Genomic DNA, 27,980 nt, shown 5'->3' with positions numbered 1-27,980 from the left:
ATCTGATAGACTAAAGGTTGTATTGGTCTTTTTTTTTTTTTTTTTTTTTTCCGGAGCTGAGGACCGAACCCAGGGCCTTGCGCTTGCTAGGCAAGTGCTCTACCACTGAGCTAAATCCCCAACCCCGCCCCGTATTTGGTCTTTTGGAAATAAATCATGTTACCTAAAAGGAATTTCGCTACACGCCAAACATGTTAAGTGTATTTCTCTGTAAACTACACGTTTTTTCTCTCCATCTTAAAATTCTTGTTTGGTTTGGCTTTATTTATTTAAAAGACGGAGCCGTGCTAAGGCACAGTGGCTGGTGGTACACGCCTGTCATCCAGCTTTGGGAAGGCAAGGAGAACCACGTCTTCAAGGTCACCCTTAATTATACAACGAGAGAGGCCAACTTGGGTTACTAGAGAAACCAAAATCCTAAGAGAGAGTTTCACTCAGTTGCCCAGGCTGGCCTTGAACTGTACCTTAAGTTCAGCCTCTCGAGCAGCTGGAACTACAAGGCTCACACTTTAGTGCCCAAGTGCCTCAATCAGAAAATGCAGAGAAACCAAAAACCAGGCAATCTGCACCAGGCCTCTGTAGAGGAGTGGTTTGAAGCTTTGATTTAGTCGGGAATCTGTGTTTACTGACACTAAAGGTCCTTGCTCCCAATTGGTTTTTGATCTATCAATAAAGATGCCAGTGGTCAATGGCTGGGCGGAAATAGGCGGGACTTCCAGGTTTCTGCAGGCTAGGAGAGAAGGTGGAAAAGGTAGAACTAAGGTACTTGGGGGAGAGAGGTGGAATAGACTCAGAGCTGCAGGGGAGATCTTCCAAAATGTAGGCGGAAAAGGAAAGCAGCCCACGGAAGGGCAGCCTGAGAGCATCTTGAGCAGCAAGACCAATGGGCTTCGCAGAAAGTGAGCGGGCAACTAAGTTGAGGGTAGATTTAGAGATGTTGAGCTAGGAGTAAAGGTAAGCGCATGGTAGCCGTGGATGGCTTAGAAGAGCTCAGCCACACACCCAATAAGGCAACTTAAAAATTAGCTAATGTGCGTGTCTTTCATCCTCGGATCGAAGAGAGCTCCTGGGCAGGTACGAGCCTGCGACTGTCTGAGAGCTCAGAGCACAGTCGCCTAAACTACCCGCTACAGGCATCGTTTTGGCCCAGTTACTACTGCAGGTTTCCATCAGAGCTGAGAGAGAAGTCTGGCCATGTGAAAATCACTTCTAAATCTCAGCTCCCTGCTAAGAACTCCAAATTCCACAGAAATCAGGAAGGAACCTGCCTATGGTCCGAGGGAAGGGCAGACCAGGATATGTGTGTTTCCAAATTGTGTTCAGCCGCTAAGATCCCGAGGAACCAGTATGGTAATGGCTTGAAGGCTGTGAGTATCCTCGTCCAAGTCTTCTTGTCGGCAAGACAGATGCCCTGTTAAAATTAGAGAGCATCAAGGCAGGCTCTGGCTTGTTGGCAATGGCTAATGCCCCAGGATCTCCATCCAAGTCTTTCCGGCGCCTTTCCCATCATCTAAGGGGTCCCCTTGGAAGAGGACCAAAGGTAAGGCAGCATCCTGTAACAATTCCACTAGCCTTCATCTGCAACTTTATTCCTAGGTAGACCATAGTGCTGCCAATTAGAATAAACAGGGGAAGGAATATGGTGAAATATAGGATCTTGGGCAGAGGAGCCAGACCGCCAGGGTTTGAATGTCAGTTCCACCAATTAAAGAAGTGTGTGATGCTGGGCCAAGTTATAACCTTTCCAAGCTTCAGATCTTTCACCTAAAATGGGGCTAGTTACAATACCTGTCTCGCAGAGTCTGTCTGGAGACTGAAGGAGCTAATATTTGTAAAGCACATAGTAAGAGCTAGAGAAGCACTTTGGAAAATAAAAACAGAATCTCGAGGGCACCCTTCACAGGCTGCGGACACAAGGCGGGTTTATGGGGCCTGAGCGTGTTTGCATTGCAAGAGGTTCAGAAGCTGAACCGTGAAGTATACCGGCTCCTCGGAGTACTGGCACTGGACTGAGTGTTACAAAAGCTTCCAAGTCTAACCAGAGATCTCTTCAGCTGTCTGCAACTAACCAAACTGCTCCAAAACACCCTCGTATATTCTGTCACGTTCAGAGTCTGTGTGAGGCCAAATCAGCTGGAGAGGGAACTAGATATTTTCCTAAGGCACCACCACCGCTGCCACCCCCATGTTTTCCTCACAATATCTTTGTGGCACAATGATCCAAATCCCTCTCCAGGTATTTGTGATCTAATTTTAAAGATTAAGAGAGGTTCTACCTAGTTCTGAAATCACTGGGCTCCCCGAATTAATGGGGCATAGCCAGAGGCCAAGGGTGCTACCAGTTCATCAGACAACCCACTGGCAGGTACATCCAACGCCCGGGTCCTCAAGAGGAAAGAGGAAACAATCACAACTTATATTGATCATGTCCTTTTACATTTGGTAAGTTTACAGGCCTCAGTCAACACAATCGCTCTCAGGAAAACCTCCTTGGTTACCACAATATACATCGGCCTATGGCTAGGTAGGAGAAGCTAAATCGTAGGGCTGACTTTGGAAGAGAAGTTACGTGGCTGCATCAACATTTCACATGGTGGACCTCTGGCCAGTGTCAACAAGGCCGAGGGTTCTTTTCCGGGCTGCTCCCTCGCTGCTTAACTCTGCGTCTGCAGCGTCCATGTTATGGGCGGAGCTTATTGCTATGGCGCCCTCCATTCCGTCTGCGTTGCCTCCATTTAGCTGAAGAGGGATAGAGCCTGGTTCCCTAGGGCGTTTCCATTGTGGCCTGGTGACAATCCAAAAGATGAGGGCTCCAAATACCAGAATCAGAAGGCCCAGGGTATTTGTAAAAACACCTTCTGGTGGGAATGAATGGTACGAAGGATTTTTCCTAGGAAGAAAGCGAAAGGGGGTCCAGTCACAAGCACAGCATACACTGACTCTACTTGCTCAGGGTGAACCCTGGTGCAGCTTCAAGGTAAATGTCCTTAAAGCACGGCATTAAACAGACATAGAGGTTATTCACACTGTAGAATATCATAAAATTATTTAAAATCTCAAGAAAAGACTATAGCACTTGAGATACCTCTTATCACTCAAAAACAAAAAGAGGATACAGAAATGAATACATACTATAATTACAATTATAATTACAATTAGCATAAAGTACACACACCCCAAAAATGAATACACAACTCACAACCCCAATAATTCTACCACACTTTTAGTAATATTATACTATATGTATGGGATGAGAAATTAAATTAAAAATAGTTAAACCTTACTTTTTTTTTTAATTATAAAAGGGCTATTTACAGACCTAGAGAGAAGGCTCAACAGTTAAGAGCATTGCTGCTCTTCTAGAGGACCTAAATTTGGTTCCCCCCCACCCATGCGGGCAACTCAGAACTGCCCGAAACTCCAATCCCAGAGGAATCTAGCGCCCTCTTCTGGCCTTCAAGGGCACAGCTTGCGTGGGGTACACAGACACATACGAAAAGTAAAACGCTCATACACAACAAATTTTAAAAAATCGTTTAAAATGGCTATTTATATGATATTTTCCTCTTGGACTTATCTTTTACATTTTCTAGCTTACGTATTAAGAGAAAGAAGGCTACAGACTTACAGGACAAAGAACAGCTTTTCCGTCACTCCCATGAGGACCGTGGCAATCACTGTTCCAAAGAGGAGGAGTCCAGAATACACATGTATGGGCATGACGATTGCCCGGAGAGAGGGCGGAGCCCATGGAAGCAGAAAGATGAAAAAGCCTACAACAAGCTGAACACCAGAAGAACAATGGTTATCATTTAATTTTAATGGTTATCAGTTTTAAATTATTATTCTAGCTGGTTGTGGTGACATATGCTTTCAGTCCCAGCACCTAAGAGGCAGAGGCAGAACCAGGGGTTACAAAATGGATAGCAAATTTCTTTCTTTTTAAACTTTTTACAAAAATATGTATGTATGTATGTATGTATGTATGTATGTATGTATGTATGTATGTATTTTTACGTATATCTGCATGCACATCTGCAGGCCAGAAGAGGGCATTAGATCCCATTACAGATGGTTGTGAGCCACTGTGTGGTTGCTGGGACTGGAACTCAGGACCTCTGGAAGAGCAGCTGGCGCCCTTAACCTCTGAGCCATCTCTCCAGCCCCACATCGAATTTTTTTAGGCACAGTTCCAACATTCAAAATTAGCATTTATAATAATCCCTGGCTCCTTCTAGAAAGTTCCTAATGCCCACATAAGAATATTTATGTATGTGTATATAACATAAACAAAACACTCTCTCATTTTCTCCCTCTCCCTCCCCCTCCCCTTCTTTCTCCCCTTTCCTTCTCCCCTGCTCCCTCCCTCCCATGCTCCCTCCCCACCTCTGTGTGTGTTTGCGTGTGTGTGTGTGTGTGTGTGTGTGTGTGTGTGTGTGTGTGTGTGCTCTCCAGGATGGCCTCGAACTTGCAATCCTGCCTCAACCCAAACTTCCCAAGTGGTAGGACTGAATGTGCCCTGTTTACACAGTTGATGTTTTTAAGTGTATACATGGGGCACCTTGCTTTTTCCCCCCTTAACGGTGTATCTTGCAGATGGGCAGATATTGTCATTTCAATACATTTATCTAGTTTAATTTGTTTGGTAATTAATGCCCTATTTTAAGGATATAGCAATTTGTTTATTAAGTATAAAGAGAAAACGGGTTTTTTTTTTTTTTCTTCTTCCTCCAAAAACCAAACCAAGGACATGTAGTTCACTCTGGTCAGCCTACAAAGCTATGTGGGTAGAAACTGATGCCAGACATGGTGGCCTGACCTTTGATCCCAGCACCTGGGAGGCAGAGACAGTCAGATCTCTACAAGTTCAAGGCCAGTCTGGTTCCAGGACAACCAGGGCTACACAGAGAGACCTTGTCTCAAAAGCCAAAAACAGAAAGAGAGAAACTGACATTTATGAGGAAGAAGCAGATGCTGTCTGGGTTAATTCTCTCAGTAACTAAGTCTGTGATGGGATTCTTCTTTACAGAGGTCAGTAGGATGTCTACGTAAGCTGAAGTCTGTTCCACCCCTACAATTGTTATTTTGGCCCCTGGCTTCTGTTTAGTAACTATTCTCCTCTCTTCGAGAAAATGTAGCTGCTTTCAGATTATTGAATTTATAGAATTTATTGGAACTCTTTTCTTCAAGTACTGATTTAGTATTTGTATGTTTAGTTAAATTAAAAAGTATTAAAATAGAGAAGATGGAGAGATAACTACTGTAGCTGTTCCTCCTTTCTGATGCGCAGCCAGAACAGAGGCCGAGTGGGGTCCAAAACCCTGAGACCTTAGGATCCGTATAGCGGGCACTGGTAATGAGCAAAAAGCTTTTGATGGCCATGGGCATATCTCATTGTTCACCTAATATCCTGATGTCTGAATATGTTGAAAATGGCCCAGGGATTCACTTTTGGTCTTTCAAAATATCCCCACAATTCCGTCCCACAATTCCTTCCCACAGTTCCTTCAGTGATGCTGTTAGTATCAAAAGGCAAACTTCCGTTGCCTATGCTATGCTTTCTGTGTGGAAATACAGCTCAGCTCAATGAAAGCCAGAGATTTTGTATAGATGGCTTCCTGAAATGCACCCTTGTATCTTTTTTTGAGTCCTCCCAGTGGAATACATAGTTCTTGTTTTTGACCATTTTTACCCCAAGATCCTTACTATTATCTCATTTCTTTTGTGCTTATCATGTGTGTCTGTTTTTTTTGTTTGTTTGTTTTTTGGTTTTTTTTGTTTTTTTTTTTTTTCGGAGCTGGGGACCGAACTCAGGGCCTTGCGCTTGCTAGGCAAGCACTCTACCACTGAGCTAAATCCCCAACCCCCTGTTTTTTTTTAATTTTTACCTTTTATTCCCCCACCCCCACTGAGCTAGGGTCTCATTATATAGCCCCATTATATAGCCTCATTATATAACCTTTCTTTCTCTACTTCCCTTCCTCCCTCCCTTTTCCCCTCCCTCCCTCCTACTTTCAGATCAGGATGTGAGCTCTCGGTATTCCTGCCATCAAGCCTTTGTTCTTCCACCATAGACTCTAACCCTCTGAAACTACAGCCCAAACCTCTTTTGTTTGTTGTCTTCCTAATAGTGTCTTTCTTATCGCAATAGAAAATTAAGGCTCTGCTGTAATTGGGTAATAAAAATTTACTTTTGTAGGGTTTGCTCTAAACAGTTGAGCTTTTCTTAGTCATTGCTCTCTTAAAACACGGGGGTGTCTTCTACTGTGCTAGTTTATCTCACTCTAAGAAATAGATATGTTAGCCCAGGCTGACCTGGAAAATCACCAAGCAGCTGAGAATGACCTTGAATAACTGATCCCCCTGATTTCACCTCCCAAATGCCAGGGCTACAGGCCTGTGCCACCATGCCCTGCTGTCGTTTTTTAAAAAAAACTTTTATTGTGAAGATGGTTCATGAGAGCAGGAGCCATCTGTGTGGCTAGCTTTCCCATCAGACACTGTTTGCTTTGCAGGCTTGGGAGGTGGATTTGATGGCTTAATTTAATTACAGGATTGCATGACGCATTCCCACCTCCCCTTCATCTTTCTGCATATCTGCATATGCACTCATTTCTTCATTTTTTCCCCATATATTTTGAAACCTCTATTATGAACTGGAAGTCGTCTTGAGTGCTTGGTCTGCTACACAAGGTGATTCAGCCTCCTGTATTCCTGGTACTCGTTGCATTTGCATAAGGCTCATATAACATAGCCAGGTATGGTGGCACATGCCTGGAATCCCAGCACTTCGGAAGCTGAGACAGGGGAATCGGAGCAAGTTCAAACAGCCAAAGAGTGGGCAGTGTCTGTGTGTGTGTGTGTGTGTGTGTGTGTGTGTGTGTGTGTGTTCCTGCGCGCTTGTGCACATGTCCGTGCTGAAGAGATGGCTCAGTGGTTGAGAGCATTTGTTGCTTTTGTAGAGGACCCAGCACTTACATGGCATCTCACAAATTCCTGTAATTCCAGTTGCAAGGGATCTGAACACCTCTTCTGGCTCCAAGAGCAACAGACATGCATGAGATACACAAACCCACATGCAGGCAAACACTTATACACATAAACTAAAAAGAAATACATTGTTTTTTAGAATCTAACTGTGTAGCCAACCTTTTGTTACAGTGTCTTCTTTACATCAGTTGCTCTCAAGCATGACCATGTACTCAATGGCCTGGTAGGTTGTTAGACTTAGCAGATTTTGGTCCCTAATCCCATGGTTTTGATTGAGCTGATCTTGGTGGAAGCCGAGAACCTGTGCTCCTCATTTCCCTGGAGATGCTAAGACTGCTGCCCTTTGAGAAAATCGAGCTACTTCACTTCCAGGTTATGTTCTTCACACCCAAGAGCAAGGCGACACCCGGCTTTCAAGGTTAAAAATTCTAACCGGCATCAGAAAAACATGTTCACAGATGTGGATAAACAGATTGTGGTCACCACAATGGCGGCTTAGCCTCTGGCTGACATCTGACATCTCCCTGCTCCCCTCTCAGCACCTGCACATGGCAACATCCCAGCTTGGCTCTGCTCAGGTCATGAGTGACCCTGGCTGCAAAGCCCAGTGAACTGCTGATGGCATCCAGGAAGACTGCATCAATGGGAGACTCCTTTCGGTCAGCATCACCAATCAGCCCTCTCTTCACCCCATTCTCCTCCATGCACCAAGCAAACCTCAAAGACTCCTCCCTCTCTTCATTGACAGTGGGGTTGGTGTTGCACCTCTGATTTTCCATCTACCTCTACAACCCGCTTCCTGCAGACCTGCTCTTTAGATGATTGTGTCTTCCGGCCCCCACATCTCGTTGCCATCTGATGTCATCTCATTGATCTTTTCACATGCCCAAGCTTCTCTGATATAAAGTACAAGCCCCCCCCGGGGGGGGGGAACCTCACCAAATATTCCCCAGGTCTCCAAACACCAACTTCCACTCACAACACTGCTCACGTTCTCCTACTCCTCTCACACAAAGCCCCTGGCGGAGTCTTTCCACTTCCTCCTCAATCCACTGCGACCTCCTATCACCAATGCTAAAGGACAATGTCCAAATCGCGTCTGCAGGTCTTTCCAGGGGCATGAGACATCCCTCATGTCCTGCGCCCCCCGCTGGTTCCCCTTCTTATCTGCCCACTGGCTCTCATTCTTTCCATCACTTTCTTCCCAAATGTACTAACTTCTACATCCTATACCATCAGTGTCTGTCCACTGGCCTTCACCATTATTACCCTACCTCTCAGTGGGGCCATGTCTCTCTGAACCCCAGCAAACACCTTCCACTAGACTTCTATAGTGGTGCCTTGAAATCTGCCAATCATGTTCCATACCGGCTGGCAGACTCGACTCCTTCCTGTTAGTCATGCACAGCAAACTCTTCTCACAGGCTATTCCATTTACCCAGAAGACGCTCTGAGCTTCCAACCCCAGGACTGTGGCTCAGGTCTCAGTGGAATCTGAGTGGAATCTGCCCCCACTTTGTCATGAGAGCACTCTCTCAGAATGATCAAACCCCACACGGTCTACCTAATACTCCGGCACCTGTATTCCCCTGTGCATGTAACGAAGGCAGAAAATATGTCTCTCGGATCCCATGTTTGTCTTTTGGAATGATATATGTCCCTGCCTAGGAAGATACGTCACCGTAACATGTATGTTTTACTTTGCTGGGGAAATGAATTTTACTGACATAAAATACATGTTCTTTTACCCCTAGTAAAAATGAAAGCCAGCACTTTGAGATCACAAAGGAGCCGACAACAGCTGAGGAAACATCCCAGTGTGCCCCGCCCGGGGTTGGGCCTTTTCAAGCGTGATTTGGTTTTGTGAAGGCTCGTAAACGTTACTGCTGCGTGTGAGAAGCTAAAGCAACTCATTTAAGGTCACCACCTACCAAATGGAAGGCCCACTGCAGACAGGTCTCACCTGTGTTGCATGTGGTCCCAGCGCTTGAGAGGCAGAGGCATAGACCTCTATGGGGCAGCCCCGTCTGCATAGGGAGTTCCAGGCTAGCCAGGGTTATTCAGTGAGACCCTGTCTTAAAAACAAACAAAAACCCCAAACCCAAATAAACAACAACAAAATAAGAAAGCAAAAAACAAACAAAAAGGCTCTCCCTGATTGCAAACCCTGTGTTTACAAACACTGTATGCCCTTCTCATGCAAGCAAGAGAGAAGCTACCGGCCAAGGTCCCTTCCTCTAAACAAAACCAAGAAATGCTATGAAACCAAATTTCTAAGCAGTCCAGTGAACCAGATCCAGATATTTCAGAGCACGGAGAATGTGCAGATGATCAAATACATTTTTATTTCACTGCTTAAAATTAGAATCTACCGATGTCCTTGATTTTATTAACAGATTAAAGGAGAGAAACACCATTTATCTCAACAGATAAAAAAGGTTCAATGAAAGTCCAGATTCCCTCCCGACATATAAAGAATAATGGAATCGTCTAATGAGTCGGACATAGCAGATGGAAAGCAACTGTTCTCCACAGTGAGCTCCCTTTCAAGACAGGAGTCAAGGGTTCTCACCTTTCATCCCATACCTTTCTACACACTTCTAGAACCTTCCCTAGCTCCTCCTGCACTGTCTGGGATGCAGAGAAAAGAGCACAATAACACTGCCATCGCAGATGGATGGCAGGAGCAGGGCTACATCAGGGGAAGGTGCTGTGAACATAATCCATACGGGGATAAAGGAGGGGTACAAGGGAGAACTTCCTGATAAGGTCATGGGAAGAAAGCAATTGAAGAACTGTAACTCCGGGTGAAAAATGAGTCACTTGGTTACAACCAAGAGTCTCTACTTACGGGAAGAGAAGAAAAAGGCAAGATTCAAATGGGAAGAAAACATAATAATACATCTCGATAAAAAGGATCTGATTCAGAATTCCTGCGAATCCTTAGAAAAGATATACAAATCCATTTTATGAATGGACAGGTTATATAAATGGGTATTAGAAAATGAAGTGGGTATCAGAGCCACAAAAGACATCTTTTATTTATTCACTTAAAGTCTAAAGTGTGAAGTGTGTGTGTGTGTGTGTGTGTGTGTGTGTGTGTGTGTGTGTATGTGTGTGTGTGTGTGTGTGTACATGTGTCATGATGTAAGGTGTGGCGGTCAGAGAACAACTTGTTCGAGTCAGTTCTCCCCTTCCACCTTGTGGGTCCTTGGGACTCAGGTCATCGGCCTTACAGAAAGCAGCTTTATCCACTGAGCCATCTCACCAGCCTGAAGACACCTTTTTATACTCATTAGCTTGTTAGAAATTACAAGTTTGAACAGGAGACTTATTGACAGTGCTGTGCCACATGGGAACACACACAGCCTGCTGGTGGGAATGTGACTGGGACCAACCACAGGGGGCATTTCCTTGATTAATGACTGATATGGGAAGGCCCAGCCCACTGTATTTATGCCACTTCTGTGTAGGAGGTCTAGGAAGATATAAGAAGCAAACTGAGTAAGCCAAGAAAAGCAGTAAGCAGTGTCCTACAATGGCCTCTGCTTCAGTTCCCGCCTCAAGGTTTCTGTTTTGAGGGCCCGCCCCAGCTTCCCTTAATAATAGCCAGACTCTAATCTGTAAAGCATAATAAACTCTTTCTCCCCCAACTTGGTTTTTCAGTGTCTTCTCACAGCAACAGAAAGTCAAGCCAGGATACACAGCATGCACAAAGCCGTGGGTTCAGTCCCCAGGACCACATGAATTAGGTGTGGTGGGACATATCTGTGATCCCAGCCCTCGGGAGATGGAGGCAGTAGAACCGGGAGTTAGATCATTCTTGGCCACATGGGGAGTTGAAGGTCAGCGTACCCTCGTAAGATAATAAAACATATTAATAACCAAGCAACGTCTAGGTGACAGCTAAAGGAATCAATGGTGTTGAATTAGTTGCCCTAAAAAGTTGTGAGCTGAAAAGATGGCTGACTAGGTAAGAGCACTTGTTCTTGCAGAGAACTCATTCTTGGTCCTCAACACCCACAGGGTGACCCACAGTCATCCATAACTCCAGGTCCAGGGTATCTGATGCCCTCTTTTGACCTCTGAAGGCACCAGGCATGTACGTGGTATACATGCATACATGTAGGCAAAACATACATGCAAAAATAAATTTTTTTCTTTGTCTTTTCAAGACAGGATTTCTTTGCGTGCAGCCCTGGCCGTCCTGGAACTCACTCTGTAGAGTAGGCTGGCATCTACCTGCCTCTGCCTCCTGAGTTGGTGGGATTAAAAGTGTGCACTGCCACAGACTGACTTAAAATTGAAAAATTTAAATTAAAACTAAAAGTTGTAATTGAATTCGGAATACAGCATAAGACATTTTTTAAGGTTCAGTTAGGAAGGTAACACGAATGTATCAGTTGCTTTTCTGTTGCTGCAATAAGATACAAAGGACAAGGAAACACATAGTTAACTTTGGCTAAGAGTTTCCGAAGGATACAAGGATACGAGAGTCTATTCTATCACAGTGGGCAGCCAAGGTAGGTAGTGAGAGGAACCATGGCAGGAATGGGAAGCTAAAAGCTAAAAGCTCACACCTTCCAAACAAGTTCGAAGCAGACAGCATGAACGAGAAGTGCTGGGAGGCCTTTAATCTTGAAGCCTAGCCCTGGCAACATAACTTCCTAACCACCCCCTTCCCCCCACCAAACAGTGCCACCAGCTGGGAACCAAGTGCCCCTCTCCCCACACTATGGGGGCTATTTCTCATACAAGTTACCACAGTGAACAACACATTTGCTATTTTGTGTTAATATGTTAATTCACCGTATGTGGTAGAAGTATAAAGCAGCATCAGACATCAAGGAAAAGATAACCCGAGGAGGAGCCTGGTTACTTCTGTGGACAGGAGCAGCTCCAGAAATGTACTCCTAGACTGGGTAAGTAGAGGCTGAGGGGCCCTGTTTTCTAAACTAGGCTGGTCATGAAATCATAGAAGTTCCTATGATCGATTACAGTGATTCAAAATGTCTGTATAGACTTGTGTGTGAACTTGAGCGTGTTTGTCTTTAATGTCCTGGGAGGCCAACTCTCACAGAAAGGAAAGAATTCAGGTCTTGAAATACTCACAGACCATTGGGCTGTTGTACGTATTATCGGTTGCCGCCTTCTTCTAGTTTGATAATCCAACAACCCAGACACCAACTGTTTGGGAGGCAAACCCAGGCTTTGAGTGGTGCACTCAAGCCCTAGCAGAATATCTAGTCTTGAAACCGCTTCCTCTTCATCTGAGCTAGCTTTGTTCCTTGGGTTGAGCTGAAGCAACACAAACTATCTCATGAACTAAGATAACATTGTGCTGGAAGGAGAGTTGGTGTGTGTGTGTGTGTGCGTGTGCATGTGTGTGTGTGTGTGTGTGTGTGTGTGTGTGTGTGTGTGTGTGTGTGTGTGTTGGGCAAGGGGGAGTTGCAGCAATGTGGCTGAGACTAAAGTGTGGCCCTTGGAGAGTGAGACATCCTGCCCCCAACAAGTGAGGTCCCCCAGGACAGGCATTCACAGTGACTCTGTCTTGGCTGGGAAATTAAAACTGCTCCCTCTCTACTGAGGACTTACCTCGGCCCCTCACACATACAGGACTAACAATCTACACTGAGCTGTATCCCCAGCCCTTCTGTTATAGTACATCTTGAGACATGGACTCACTAAGTTATCGGGACTGGCTTTGAATCCGAGATCCTCCTGCCGAGCCAGTACTCTCTAGACATAGGACCCAAGGACCCAACTCAGCTTGCCGTGGTTGGCAGCACCTGGCAGCGCGCATCCTTATCTGCTGAGCTGACTCTAGGACCCCGAGTTTTTTCTATTGGCTGACTTTTTAATTATTATTTTTTCTTTATTCATTTTTACTATATGAATGTGTTGCCTGCCATGTAGGTCTTTTGATGTGTGTGTGCCTGGTCCCTGTGGAGGTCAGAAGAGGACATCGGACCCCTGGGACAGGAGTTACAGGTGGCTCTGAGCCACTGTACCAGTGCTGGGCGTCAAACCCGGGCCCTCTGTAAACGCAACCAGTGTTCTTAACCCCTGAACTGTGCTCCAGCCCCAACTCTTTATTATTAAGGTTTAGAGTCGCTTGTCCACTGACACATGACAAGTGACTATTCCCACAGTTCTTGAGTCATTTCTGTTCACTTTGTTGCCTCGTGTCACATACATTTTTTTTTAAATGTGTAGTAACTTCATTTTCCCCATATATAGTTTTTGGATTTCTTACCAGCCTTCTGGCCTTCCCTGTCTTCCACCACACAGATTACACACATCCCCCTCCCCTCTTTTCCTTGACTTCGGTTTTGTATTTAGGTCCTTAATCTAGATTTTTTAATGTGATATGGTATGTATGGGCTACCTAAATGCAGACTTGGTTAAGTAGGTGTTATAAGATAAAAAAGTTTCTTATACACTCTTGGACTTTTGCAGCCTCTCGGGTCAGAGTGAACTGGGATTAAATCATCACAGTAGGTTCCTGTCTGTCTGTTGTTGTTCTTGTTAATTTCTAAATTCTCTCTAACTTACATATTAAGAGACAGAGCAAAGAATAAACGGTTCTGTGTTGTTTGTGTGTGTGTGTGTGTATGTATGTGTGTGCATGTGTGTGCGTGCATGTGTGTATGTAGTGTGTGTGTGTGTGTGTGTGTGTGTGTGTGAGTTTTAGAGAAACTCAGTCTAAAAGCCATATCTAATAGAGAGAGTCTGCATTTATTTATGTATTCCTTGTGCGGCTTATTCACTTAGCCTGTTACTATGCTTCTGCATAGGTGCGCTAAAGAAATCATTGTAAGATACAAGAAGTACAGGAAATACACTTCTGCCATTTCACACAACCCAGGGATGCTGACTGAGCGAGTAACTCGGAAAAGGTATCTAGTTCTGTCCATTCAGCTGCTGCACTCGGAAACAGAGCCAGTGCACTTTATCTACAAGGCAGAACCTGTCGCCAGCCATCTATGTGACTAGATCAATGGTAAAGTAAGAGCGGGCATGTCTGGAGACCTTTACAGAAAGCCAGCTACGAACTTAAGTGTTTTCATCTTTACCCTCAGCGGGTTAAATGGTCCTCCCCTGAGAGTGCTCACACACAAGCTAGGCCGTCAGTCTGGGAGTTATGGAAACAGTGAAACTAAATGCCGGTGGGGGCCTGAGTCCCAGCTCTGCCATTGGCTGTGTAACTCAAGGAAGCTCCTTCCCACTGCGTCCCAGAGGCTGTCCCAGATATCTCATTGGAAGGATGGAGGGAAATGCTTGGCATGGCACAGCCTGTGGCCACATCCTCCTTTCTGCCTCAGCATAGGAAAAGCTAAGGAACCGGCCTTTGAGTCAGAATTTAGAACTGAACAAAGCCCCACAGAGATGATAATGTACCAGGTAGGTCCCCCAAGCCATCTATGGGTTCCAGTGGCTCCTGCCATCCTCATTCCTAAGGGGAGAAGTCTCGCCAGCTGGTGAGAATGGAGAAAGGGTCCCTCAGATCCACAAAAAACTCCAAGGAAAATTAACCCCGAGGACACATGATCTGAGACAGGCTCAGCTATTTGCCTTACCGATTGGGCAGATCACAGAGGATACAGGATTGTTTTCTCCTGCATCTTCTTCCTTCCTGGCCCCTTTCCATTCCAAACCCATAACTCCAGAATGGTTAAAAGATTTAAATAACGAAGAATGTCCAAAGAGATTAATCATTATTTAATGAGAATGTATCATGATTCAAGGTTTTAAAAAATATATATTCATTTAGAAGAAAAACAGTCAATGTCCAGTAAGAGGGCCTGCCTTTTAAAGGGGCCATTTATTTTAGGATAAGCTTTGGGTTCTATGTACCCAACCTAGTGTCTCACTCTGCAGGCATAGAAAAGTAAAGTTCACAATGATTGCAACCAGGAAGTTGAATATGCACTATGCAAACAGGGAAGGACACTGAATCAAAACCATTTACAAAGATTTTTCAACAACATGGTGAAGAGCTTAAAAGACCAGAACGTTCATTTTTACTGTTGCGCCATCAAACTGCTGAATGACTATCCTGCACCATTAAATTTCACTTCCGCACAATGTTTTCAGAATGCATCCCTTTACCCACACATGCAAAGAATAAATAAAGTAATCACTATGCCTTCAACATCTCACAAAAGGTTAAAAAGAAGAAGAAGAAAATCAGCGTTATTACTTAGAAAAGGTTAACGTAGGACGCAGCAGAGTAGAAAAGAACCACAGCTCCTGCCTAGCTGATTAGAGCATGGGACTGAAGTCTGGATGATGCTAGCCTAGATGTTAGGAGATAGCAGCTTCCCTGCTGACAGATATCAAAGTGATAAATCGTACACCTGAGTTCCTGAGCTGTGAATTCTGAGGTTCGTGGTCCCCTTGGGGCAAGAGTTATTCTGAACACAAATGGAAGAGCAAGTTTTGAAAACATCTGTTGTCAGCTAGTCACTGACCTGTTGGATGTAGAGTATGAGAACTGTCAGTCCAACCCAGCTGTGCAGACTGTACATGTGGGGGATTTTTCGGACATTGTGATAATCAAACACGGCCACGACTGAGATGATGGCCAGGATGGCAGCCACAGCGTTTAACCCGGCGTGGATGGATTTCATCAAGAACTTGCTGCACTTCCAGGTCCATGGCAATCTGTACACGATGATGGCTAAGGAAACAAAGTGTTTGAAAAATCGACATAAAGTAAATCATTTGGCCTACTGGACAGCCCCACCTCCAAAAATGATTCCCCTTGGCTTCTGCTTCTCCCACCCTCCCCTCTCTCTGCACTCTGTTTCAGTCTCCTAGGCTGCCACCTCACCCCTGAGTGGATGCCCCAAAACATGTATTCACCGGCAGACCTCACTGTCAGCACCATCGTTTAGTAAGATGGCTCAGAAGGACAAAGCACCGGACACCAAGCCTGATGACCTGAGTTCAAATCCCAAGACCCTCATAGTGGAAAAAAAGGAGTTGTACTCTAATCTGGACAATTGTGCCCTGGCACCACATTCCCCATACACACACTATGCAGAGATAGACAAACAGACAGGCAGATGGACAGACAGACAAATAGACAGACAGAGGAAGGAGAGAGACAGAGACAGGGGAAGGGAGGGAGATTAACATATTCATTCCTTAGTTAACACCATTTTACCCACTAACACCATTTGACCCATTTTACACACACACACACACACACACACACACACACACACACACACAATCAAACAAACGTTCAAAGACAACTCTGCTTCCAGTGAACCGTTTGTTTCTTTCCAGTACCACAGATACGGACCACACAGAGGAATGTGCCAAAGCTTCCCATAGAACTGAAATCTACATCTCATTAGTTGTTAAAACTTGCTTCTTTCTCCCTTTTGTCTATTTCTCTCAAAACTTGACTTTTCAACCATCTGCATTCATGCAAAAGTGTGTTTTCTTTGTGGGTTGTTATTTTGTTGAGAGCCAACTCTCATTACCCAGGCTGCTCTTGAACTCCTGATCTCAAGCGATACTCTTGCCTCAGCTCTCGGGTGGCAAGCAGTTGTAAACTGGTTGCATACTGACATTCCTTCTCCAATAATGGCCGCAATCCAGCATACCTAACCCTTCACTGGTTTTCAACACAGTTCCTATTATTTACCTGAGGGAAAGCCATGAAGCAATTCTGAAGTGGATATGTGCTTGCCACTGGCCAAAATGGACCCAGACAATCGTAAGTGTAGAGTCTTTGTGGTTCCTTCCTATCACATTTTTGCTTCCACTAAGGTGAGGGTGCAACCGACTTTCCACCTCCACCAGCCTGCGTTATACTTGACTCTCATCAGCTGTACGTTCTAGCTTAATGTTATTTTGTTTTACATTGTCGCCAATCTTAACATGCATTACCTGAGTGTTAAGAGCAGAGGGAGTGTGTGTGTGTGTGTGTGTGTGTGTGTGTGTGTGTGTGTTATGTTCTGGGTGGTTGAAAGGATTCTTTATAGTTTTAATGTTAATTTTTTTTTTAAGCTTGCAAACCCAGTAGCCACTTAGGCTCAACTAGTCTTCATTGACAGCTGTGGTGCAAGCTACACAAGGGTGTTTCCACATCTGTCCTGGCTTCCCACATCTGTCCACGCCTCCCAACGGCTCTGCTGCACAGCTGAGTGTGTTGGAAAGGCACTTGGGACAAGTGAAGGGTGGCCGGGAATGCTGTATTTTCAAATGCTGTTTACACATTTTCCAAAAATATATAAATATTCGAAATACCATCCGTTTAAGGAAAAACGAGTGAGACTAACAAATCAGACCACATTTACTAAACAGGAAGTTCCCCGAGCAGCTGTAAAACTGCCTAGAATGGAGTGTAGCTGTTCTTGCTCTCTGTGTGAACCTAGACTCCATTCCTGAGGTTCAGTGAGAAGGCAGGAGAGGGAGCAGGAGTGGTGTGATGAAAACAAGGGTTCTGCTGGGGGCTCTGACCCTAAGGACCACTCCCTTCAAGAGTCAAGAGGAATGTGAGCATGCCTGATACAGACACTTTAAATGCCTTCAGAGGAAAAGCAGCAGACAGTGGAATGAACACACTACTGTAAAAATGTTTAAAAGAAGAAAGGAGGAGGGAGTTCATAACCGCATGTAATTTTTCTCAAGTCTATCAAGATGGAAATACGGTCATTTGTGTTTAGTCATTAGATATGTATTAGATAATAGTTGTATAATCAAAACTCAGGCATATAAGAAAATATATACACTGTCTAAGAGGTGATCCCTGGTTTGACACCAGCTTTCTTCCCATACAGTTAAACACACATGTGTGCATTTATGTATGTTTATGTATTTATGTATGTTTGTGTGTGTGTCACATGTAAAGTTTGAGTCTGTCAAACTGAGATCAGATCAGGGGTAGAGGATTTTGATAGATTCCCCCAGACATAGAAAACACTGATCATAGTTCTTCTCAACTTAACCTCTGTGACTCATGAAGGAAGAAACCTGTCTATCAGATATTAGCTTGAGCCTGTCACCGACTGGGAAGCCACAAAGTATCTGTGAAAAAGAAATTTAACAAAGCAGTAGTTATTTCTGTCATCTCAGCACATAAACAGATTCTCGTGTTTGTTTTGTTTTTCAATTTCATTTTTAAAATGAATAGATGGTACGACCCCTGTCTGTAATCTCAGCACTGAGAGGTTAAGGCAGGAAGATTGCTGTGAGTTCTAGGCTAGTCTGGGTTACAAAGTGAGTTCCAGGCCAAACTGGGCTACAATGAAACCGTATTTTTAAAAAAGATATATTTGAACATTGGATATATTTAAGCCATACAACATGATCTTCTGTATTGTGAAATGGTTAGGTTAACCATTTATGGCTCATGATAAACTGACATATCAGTTTTGTTATGACAGGTCATCTTCTAATTATTTATTTGTGTGTGTGTGTGTGTGTGTGTGTGTGTGTGTATGCACTACTGTACTTGTGGGGAGGCTATAGGATAACTCTCAGAAGTCAGTTCCTGACACTTTATGGGATTTAGGAATCAACTCATCAAGCCAGGCCACAAGCACCACATCACTGAACCATATCACCAGCCCAAATCCTCTTTTAAAAAGGAGAGCTGGTGAAATAGCTCAGAGGGTAAAGCACTTCCTGTGCAACCACGGGCATTTCACTTTGGGCATTGGGGTTGAAGCAGGTCCCAGGCTTGACCCCAGGGCCCAGTCTGTCTATACTAATTGGTAAGTTCCAAGTTCAGCAGTTCAGCGAGAGATCTTTTCTCAAAACTAAAAGGAAGATACGTGGAGCTGACCTCCAACTGCACACACACACACACACACACACACACACACACACACACACACACACACACAAAGTGCTCCAACACATACCGATGCACATATAGCTCTCACACATAAGTAACATGTACCAGTCAAAATCTCAAGACAAAATTCCATGCGGACATAAATGCTACTTTATGTAAGATCAAATGGAGCTTTCAAGTAAGTGGAACACTTTCTGCTCTGGAGCCCACTTCAGCACAAGGAGAATTTAAAAGTAAGAATAAGCCATTGAGTTTGGAAGTACCCTGGAGTTTTAAAACACTTGTGTGGGGCCTCCTTAAGCAACGTGGGCCGTTACACTCTCCCTCCCTCGTAGAGTGAAGTATTATTTCCCCTTCTGACGGAATGTTCACAGCAGCAGCTTCCGCCCTTACAACTCACTTCCCTGTGCACCCACACTTTACCAGATCCCCTCCAGAGGATCTCAACTTTAAATGGGAGCAAAGAGCCCTCTTTAAAATCCTGTAGTGGCTAAAGCAAGACGGAGGAGTTCGCAACGCGCACGAATACGGAGAAACGGAAATGAAGACAGGGATGTGGACTGGTGGGATTTGGCTCAGCGTCTGGCTCTGAGAGGACTGAAATCACGAAGGCAGAGGTTTATTAGCAAATATACGTATGAAAAGGACCAGGGCAGACAGGATTAATCAATTGGATAGATATTTATAAATATTGAGGAATAGCTTTTTTTCTTTTTCTCTCTATCTTTATTTTATGTGCTTGGGTAGTTTGATTGCACGAATGTCTCTGCACCTGTGCAGGAAGTGCCTGCAGAGACCAGAAGAAGGTATTGGATCCCCTGGAACTGGAGTTACGGACAGTTGCTAACCACTGTATGGGTGCTGGAAACCGGACCTCTGGAAGAGGCAAACTGTGCCCCTAAACACTGAGCCATTTCTTCAGCCCCTATCCAAGAGTTTCATGTCATTAGAAAAGTTGGCTGTGTTTCCTTGTACCTCGTACCAATATTATTATCACACATTAGAAAAAGAACTGTACCTGATCTAGTCGAGCTGCTTGGCCATGGCCGGGTTTATGATTACTCAAATGAGGAGCTGAACGTATTATCCCAGTCAGTGCTAAACATTAAAGAACCACTGTGACCCTACACTCAACTGGCCTGGAACTTGGGTTGTGGACCAGGATGACCTTGAACTCACAAAGAATCTCCTGACTCTGCCTTTTGAGTGCTGGTGTGTAAAAGGCATGTATTACCATCATGCCAGCTATAACCTACGTTCTTAAAAAAAAATCATTATTCATTTCTAACCAAATCAAATGGGAACAACTTATAGCAAAGACAAATCTACTTACCCTCCTTCCTTCCTTCCTTCTTTCTTCCTTCCTTCCTTTCTTCCTTCCTTCCTTTCCTCCTTCCTTCCTTCCTTGCTTCCTTCCTTCCTTCCTATACTCAGGATACAACCCAAGGTATGCTGAGCAAAGACTCTACTGATGATGTGCCCACCTTGCCCACTGGCCCACTGCTCATGTTTTATACAGCAGTTGGCATACACACACACACACACACACACACACACACACACACACACACACACACACACACACATCAGCTGTCCCAGCACCCAGGACACAGAGGTAGGAGGATCACTGCAAGTTTGAGGCTAGCTTGGTCTGCAAAGAGAGTTGCAGGAAGCCAGAGTTACAAAGGGAAACCCTGCCTCAAAAACAAAGAATGCCAGTCAACGGACTGGGATGATTCATGAGACGCTGCGTTAAGAAGAGAGGAAACTCTGAAAAGAACCGTCAAAGGCTGTCATCACTTCAGCCTTTTTACTATGTCAAGATTCACCATGTGCGAGGAAACGACTAAGAGAAAGATTCCCACTCTGTCATTGCTATAAGGGAAACCACTGAAGCTGATCTAAGGACGTTCTAAAGAGGCCTCAAAGACACAGAAGGGAACCCGGATGTTTTGTTCCTCAGCACACAGATGAGTTCGTTGTTTCCTTGACTTGTTTACTTTTAGTTTGAACGAGTTTTTTTTTTCCTCTTTAAGACTTTGATTTATTTTTTTCTTTTCCTTTTTTTTTTCGGAGCTGGGGACCGTTATTTTATTTTTTTATTTATCTTTAATTCATGTGTATGTATGTTGGGGTAAGGGTGTCGGATCCCCTAGAACTGGAATTACAGACAGCTGTGAGCCATCATAGGGGTACCAGGGATTGAACCCAGGTCCTCTCGAACAACAGCAGCCAGTGCTCTTAACCTCGGAGCTGTCTCTCCAGCATCTATTATTTTATTTTTAATTATGGGTAGGCATATGCAGGCGAGTGTGGGTGCCCAGAGAAGCCAGGGTCAGCCAGGAGCTGGAGGTGTAGACACTCAGGAACCACCAAATGACATTTCTGGGAATCACACTTGGGCCCTCCAGAAGAGCAGTAGGTGTTCTTGACTGCCAGAACCCCTTGAACCACTTCTTAAATATCTGGACTGTTTTGGCAAAATGGGAGAAGCTGGCAGCTTGGGACTGGCATCCCCACGTAGCCACACTCTGCTGTTGCTAGGTGGGAGCTCCTGTTCTGCCAGGCCTCTCTACAGTTCAGTCCCCACCTCTCCATTCATCCCTAGATTTGGCTGTGTGAGAATTCGACCTGGGGTCACTTGTCTTCCTAAGAGTCACTTGTCACCAGTGGAATTAGTCCATGCCACTTACAATAAACCCCCTGGCTGTGATCCAGGGCTATGCTTTGAGAGCCAACAAAACCCCATGAAGTTTTCATGAGAATGGCAATACTTTGGGTTTTCCAGAGAGCAGTGGTAACTGCTATATCTTGTGTTTGTTTCCTAAGGCAATTCCTGTGACAAATTACCACAAACTTAGAAGTTTAAAAGGACCAAAATTTGGGGACTTCAGAGATGGCTTAGTGGTTAAGAGCCCTTGGTGCTCTAATTACAGTTTCAAGGGATGTAATACCCTTCCGACCTCCCCAGGTACCAGGCATGCCTGTAAAATACATACATGTATGCATGCACATTAGATAGATAGATAGATAGATAGATAGATAGATAGATAGATAGATCATTAAAAAAAAAAGGAGAACCAAAATTTGGACTAACAACATGGTCCAGTGGGAAAAGGAGCTTGTAGTCAAGACTGATCACTTGATTTCAATTCCTAAGACACATATGGTGGAAGTAAAGAACTGATTCTGATTCTCTCTCTCTCTCTCTCTCTCTCTCTCTCTCTCTCTCTCTCTCTCTCAGCACTGGCAACCTTGCTTCCTTGGTAGGATCCAGGAGAGGGTGTATTACATCACTGTCTCTTAGCAGCTCAAGGGCCCACGATCTGTGGTGCTCTTCAGTTTGTAGACCCACCATGCCAATCTCCACTCCTAAACACCCCTGGCCTGCCCTCTGAGACTTTGTCTCTGACCCCTTTCAACTTCCCCTAATAGGGGAGATGAGTGACTGAATGTGTGGTCAACCAAGGAAGAGCTCATCTGAGGGCCTTAGTTACATCTGCAAACAGGGATTGGAATTGATTTTTTTTTTTTTTTTGGAAGCCACTTTTCAATCACCACATAATTCCTGAGGGATCCTGGGAGTTGGGTCTATACAGCACAGACAATGATGGCTCCTATGGGGTGTGAGGAGTTTAAGACCAGATCCCTTCAGTATGGGTGTGCTCTCCCAGTATTTGAGCTGTCCCCGGGAAAACAAGTGTGTGGGTAACTAAGAAAGCTGTGTGGCTAGCTACATGGACGGTTGCCTCCAGGGGACCTGTAGTGGACGGCTGTAACCTCTGGTCCCTACCTATGTCCTGCTGAGCTGGTTGGTTTCTGTAGACCCAGAGGTCTCTTGTGTAGCAGAGGGATGTAAAGTTTGACTGGGGAAGGTTCTAGAAAGAAGAGGTGGAAATGAATCATAGACTTCAGTGTTGACATACATTTCAAGTTCTATGGATGGACACACACACACACACACACACACACACACACACACACACACACACACACAATGAGGCAGTTGCCAGAAAAGGATAGAGAGTCCCGAGTTCGGGGTTTCGGTATTTAGGGTTTATTTATTTAGTTACTTTATGTAGGCGTGTTTTGCCTGCATGTACGGACGTGAGCTACATATATGCCTGGTCCCCCTCAGAGACCTGAACAAGGTGTCAGACCCCCCCCCCGGAACTGGAGTTAACAGAGGGTTGCGAATCACCGTGGCATTCTGAGAACTGGGCCCGGGTCCTCTGCACAAGCAGCAGATGCTTCTAACCACTGAGCCATGTGTCCAGTCCCCGAGGGTGTGGGCTTTTGAAGACGGTAGATATAAAATGTTGGAGCTATGCCAACGGGGGTAGAAATTAACAACAGGAAGTGGGGGAGTTGACGTGAGGTGCTGTGCAGTTGTGCAGGCCAGAGGACAGGGCGCTTAGCAAGTACTCAGGCAGTCACAGGCTATTGACCAAGAAACCTGGGAACGAAGATGCTTTTCCATCATGACGGGGCATCTTTCTTCCCCGGGTTTGGCTAAGTGGTGTTTCTAAACTGCTGAACAGTCACTGGGCAAGAGAGATGGCTCTTTTACTTTGGACACTGCTATTATTATTATTGTTATTGTTATTATCATCATTACCATTACAAATGAGTGACTGTGAAATTGCATTTTGCTACTAACAATTTAATAATGAGACAGGAATAAGGAATGACTCGAGCAACAGTTATTTATTACCAGGAGTGTAGCTCCGTGGCAAAGCACTTGAGTGGCATGTGTAAAGGCCTGGATTTGTTCCCAGCGCAGAAAAAAAGAAAGAAATTTCTCATAAACTAGAGGCAGAGGCTTGGAATGCAGCTCAGTAGTAGAGCGTTTGCCCAGCAGGTACAAGGCCTGGAGTTCATTCTCCAAAATCATGGGGAAAAAATAACAGGACAAAAAAGATAATAATGACTTATCATGCACTTCAAGGCACTAAGAATTCAGCAGAAGAAAAATAATTATATTTAAAGTGCTCTCTTGGTTCCACTATTAAGTGACTCACATGTGGGTTTTTGTAGCTAAAATATGTTTTGAGGTGCTTTGGACTGTCCTTTCATGCCATGTGAAACCCCCATTTCCCAGTTTCTGGTAGACTTTGTCATCAAGGCTTCTTCCCTAGGTGCCTTCTGGAGAAGTAATTTGAGGAATTTTTTTTTCTATTATCTTCTTTGTCAGGGGTCCATGAGCCTTTTCAAATGTACTTAAGTGATCTTGGAATTTACTCACTTATCGAACATTAGGAGGATATTCCAACTGCCTTTAGTAACTGCTTTCTTTCTTTCTTTAGTCTTTTAAATGCTACTTAAATGTAGTTAAATTCTCTCACAAAACCAATCTGAGATTGTTAAGCTATTTAATTTCTCTCCCTTCAGCTTCTGTCACAAGGCAGTTGCACATACAGAGAGGAAGGAGTGTAGAATTGCCAAGACCTCTTTTCACTAATGGAGACACCTGAATTTTCCCCTTTTCACTAAGGAATCCATTCCGGCACACTGAACCATTAAAAAGGTCAGCTGCCGCTGGAGAGCTCTCGATTGTTTCCCTCTGCGGCCTCTTTATAATGGCCGTTTCTCTGGTTTCCCTGAAGTTGTATTTCACAGGAAGCATTAGCTTTAGAGAAAGACAATGCCTCTACTAAACCGTTCCTCATTCATGTCATAGTGTGGCTAGATTTCACATTAGTCTGAGCTTTTATTTAGCAGAGAGTGGTGGCACACACCGGTAGTTGGTGGGTGGCATGCACCTGTCGTCTCGGGATTTGCAGTGCTCTAAGAAGATCCCTTTTACAGGAATTCAAGGCCAATCTAGGCACCATGACAAGTGTGCTTTATTTTCTCAGACCCCCTCATATCTGTTATGCTTTAGGGAGACATATGTTTCCATAAGTATACTTGGTGTGGGAGAGGGACAGGGGCAAAAGGTTTACCTTTTCGCTTCTCTGAAAAGTGTTTTGTTATGTGTAGTTTGCCTACATATATGAATGTGTACCACATGCATGCTTGCTGCCCATGGCGGTCAGAAGAGGGTTAGGATCTGCTGTAACTGGAGTTACAGATGCTCGTCAGTCAGTGGGCGTTGGGAATTGAGCTCAGGTCCTTTGGAGGAGCAGCCAGTGCTCTTAACAGCACAGTAGCATCCCATCTCTTAACAACCCATCTCTGTAGCCTCTTCCTGCAGCTTACTCCATTCATAAAGGTCCCAAGGATCCATTCCTACTCCCAACAGTTTCAAATCCTGTTTGCTTAACGCCTATGTAAAGTGTTTAAACTTGGAGCAGTGATTGTGTGTTAGTTTTCCCTGCATCATCTCCAAATACCAGTGTATAGGAGGTACAGAATAGCGTCTATCACGTCCTCTATGTAACATCTCATAGCATAAAAATCCCCGAAGCAATTACACACAATAAAACACCCTGCGACTACACGGGTAGTGCTTGACCCGTGTTTCCCTCACAGCCTCTAAAGTCAAAAGTCAGCCTCAGTTGTCTCTAGAGGGTTTAGGATGGTTCAGTAGTTTTTCTGACTTCACTCTGCATGTATGAAAAAGCTCTTCACTGTATGAAAAAGCTAGTTCATTAACCGCCTTGTGTGATTAAAACCTGTTGCAAATCTAGAATCCTTGTAAACAGGATTAGTAATGTTGACCAGACAAGCAATAGAATGTTAGCACAAATAGACTTACTGAACTTAGGAGAAATAAGTGTTGTCTAAGAGTAGCAGATGAAAATTTCCAGTATACCCAGATACACGTTTTTTGCCCCTAAGTAAGTAAACAGATTAAGTGCAAAGTTTAGAGAACGTAGAAAATCCTTTTAGGAAAAGAGTTAAATGCATGCCAATGTGAATGGATGGCCTCAAAATATATTTTAGATGGCGTTTTGACTTGCTAAAAAGACCACTTTTCAGAAAGTGGGCACATTGCTGTGAAAGCACAGTAAGTGGAGAGCACTGGGAGGGGGAGGTGTTGAGAATAAGGCGCTGAAAAGAATTTCTGCGCCTGCTGGTTAGCTCTGGAGTCAACCCGCTTGACAGGGAACCCGCTGTCATCTGTGTTTCCCTCACCCTTAACTACAGCACTCCATCCAAACATCTAAAGGGGTTCACAGCGTCCGGAGCTGTTCTGGGTGGATGGAAGCCACGAAGAGACGTTTGGGACTATTTGATTAGACAGAGGAAGGATATTAACAACTCTGGCTAAAACTAAAGGGCTCCACCGTGAAGGGAAGAGTGCTTCTGGTGGTCGGAACTTTGGAACTTGGATATGTTTTTCGCATTTTAGGGTAGTGGCCAAATGGCTGGGAACTATGCAATGAAACGGCTTGGATGCCTACCTCACACCACAGAAGCTGAGCATTAGTAATACCTTCCCTCATATTTCCATGGAAGAAGGTTGGCCACACTTGCTGGAGGCCCTAGCACAGGTTTAAAGCATGCGGGGTAGGCGGGGACAACACACACAAAAACAATTTTTCTTCAGGAAAGAAGCCAGTGCTTCTGTGTTTGCTCGTTTGTGGGACTTTCAGTCTTGGTGAAGGAGAGGAGGCCTGTTGAGAAGCCAGGCTGCTAGAACCAGTTCCGAGCCTCTCAAATGGTTTGTGCTAACTAACCAACCCCAACACAACAGCGTTGCTTTTCTGAACGCATTCTCAATGTCACACACAGCCTTTTTGGAAAAATGAATATGGTGTGCCGCCACATTAACTGAAAGAGACAGTCAAGACGATGAGTGGCATTGCATAGCAACACACACACACACACACACACACACACACACACACACACACACACACACACACACGAGAGAGAGAGAGAGAGAGAGAGAGAGAGAGAGAGAGAGAGAGAGAGAGAGAGAGAGAGAGAGAGAGACCCGACCCCGAGCTTCCAGCCATCCTTCGGGGCCACGCTCTGCCCACACCTCCCCGCCAGATTCCAGACAGCAAAACTCTGCCACGGAACTTTCGCCACATCAACAAGTGGAGCACAGCCAGACAGCAGCCGGTGACTGATAGAAGTGCCCGGTGCTCGCGCTCGGGAGGAGAGGACAGGGCAGAGGGTGGAGAGGCACCAGCTCTGCGCGGAGACTTGGGCTCCCCGCCTTCCTCTCTCCCTAGGAGACCTGAAGCAAGTTCAAAGGCAGGCCTCGCCGAAGCAGGGTTTTCGCGATCCTGACTGCTCAGGCCCTGCCCACAGAAGGAAACTTCCCTAGTTTCATGGATTCCTCGGAATCCACAGGTCCCCATCGCGCAGTGACCCCACCATCCCCTTCGAGGGTCCCAGTACCGATGCCCTGGATGAAGACGAAGCCGGTCACGGCGAGCACCGGGTGCCAGTTAAACTCGAGCGCGCCGCCGTCCCAGCCAAGCCCCTCTCGGAAGTGCAGGACCCAGATGAGCACGAAGATCACCGACAGGAAGCCCACGAGCAGCGCGGACACCAGCAGTCCCAGGAAGCCCCGGTAGCCTTCCATGGCCATCAGCAACCCATGCTCCAGGACAGACTGATGGAGAACTTGGCGTTGCTGCAGTGGCCTCGGGGTACTGGCCAGGCGGTGGGGCCAGGGCGGCGACTCCTCGGCGCCGTCTCCGCCCGTGGGGAGGGGCTTTCTCGGGGTAACAGGCTATGGGGCCTCCCGAGGGTGCCGCGGGCCCAAGCTCCAGACGGTCCCACCCCTTACCCCCTCCCTCGATCAAGAGGTCACACCGTGAGCTCTGGCTGCGTGGTGGCCACCACCTGATGAAGATCCAACTTCCTAGAGTGTGTGAGTCAGTACCTCACCAAGACAGTGCCCGGGAGCTCAAACCCACCACTTTCCTTGAACTCTTCATGCCTTGTTTCCTTATTGGTAGGGAGGGCCTGAGGGAGGGAGGAGGGAGGGAAGAGGGAGGGAGGAGGAAGGGAGAGGGAGGGAGGGAGAGGAAGAGAGAGATCCTTTGGAGGTGATGATGCCTATGGTTGCAATTAATGAAGCTTCCTGACTCCCAGAGGATGGTGAGGGCAGCAGTGAACTTGGCCTTACTTTATAGGGCTGAGACTGGTAGTGGAGCTTGCCTGTGATCCCAACATTCAGAAGGCTGAGGCAGGAGAATAGCCACAAGTGTAAAATCACTCTAGGCTACATAGTGAGTTCCAAACCAGACCCACTACAGAGAGCCTG

General features: G+C 45.3%; 1 protein-coding gene across 1 annotated transcript; it reads right to left on the bottom strand.

The window, feature by feature from the left end:
* Positions 1-28: 28 nt before the first annotated feature.
* Cybrd1 (cytochrome b reductase 1) lies at positions 29-27,304 on the bottom strand. Its single transcript, NM_001011954.1, is given in 4 exon segments — positions 29-2,890; positions 3,629-3,783; positions 15,465-15,673; positions 27,107-27,304. Coding segments are annotated over 4 exon segments (861 nt in total). The 5' UTR covers positions 27,300-27,304; the 3' UTR covers positions 29-2,586.
* Between the last annotated feature and the right edge of the window lie 676 nt (positions 27,305-27,980).

Source organism: Rattus norvegicus, chromosome 3 (genome assembly GCF_021556685.1).
Source record: "Rattus norvegicus strain SHRSP/BbbUtx chromosome 3, alternate assembly SHRSP_T2T, whole genome shotgun sequence".
NCBI lineage: Eukaryota > Metazoa > Chordata > Mammalia > Rodentia > Muridae > Rattus > Rattus norvegicus.
Note: the sequence above shows the minus strand (reverse complement) of the source record. Positions and strands in the feature narration are given on the sequence as shown.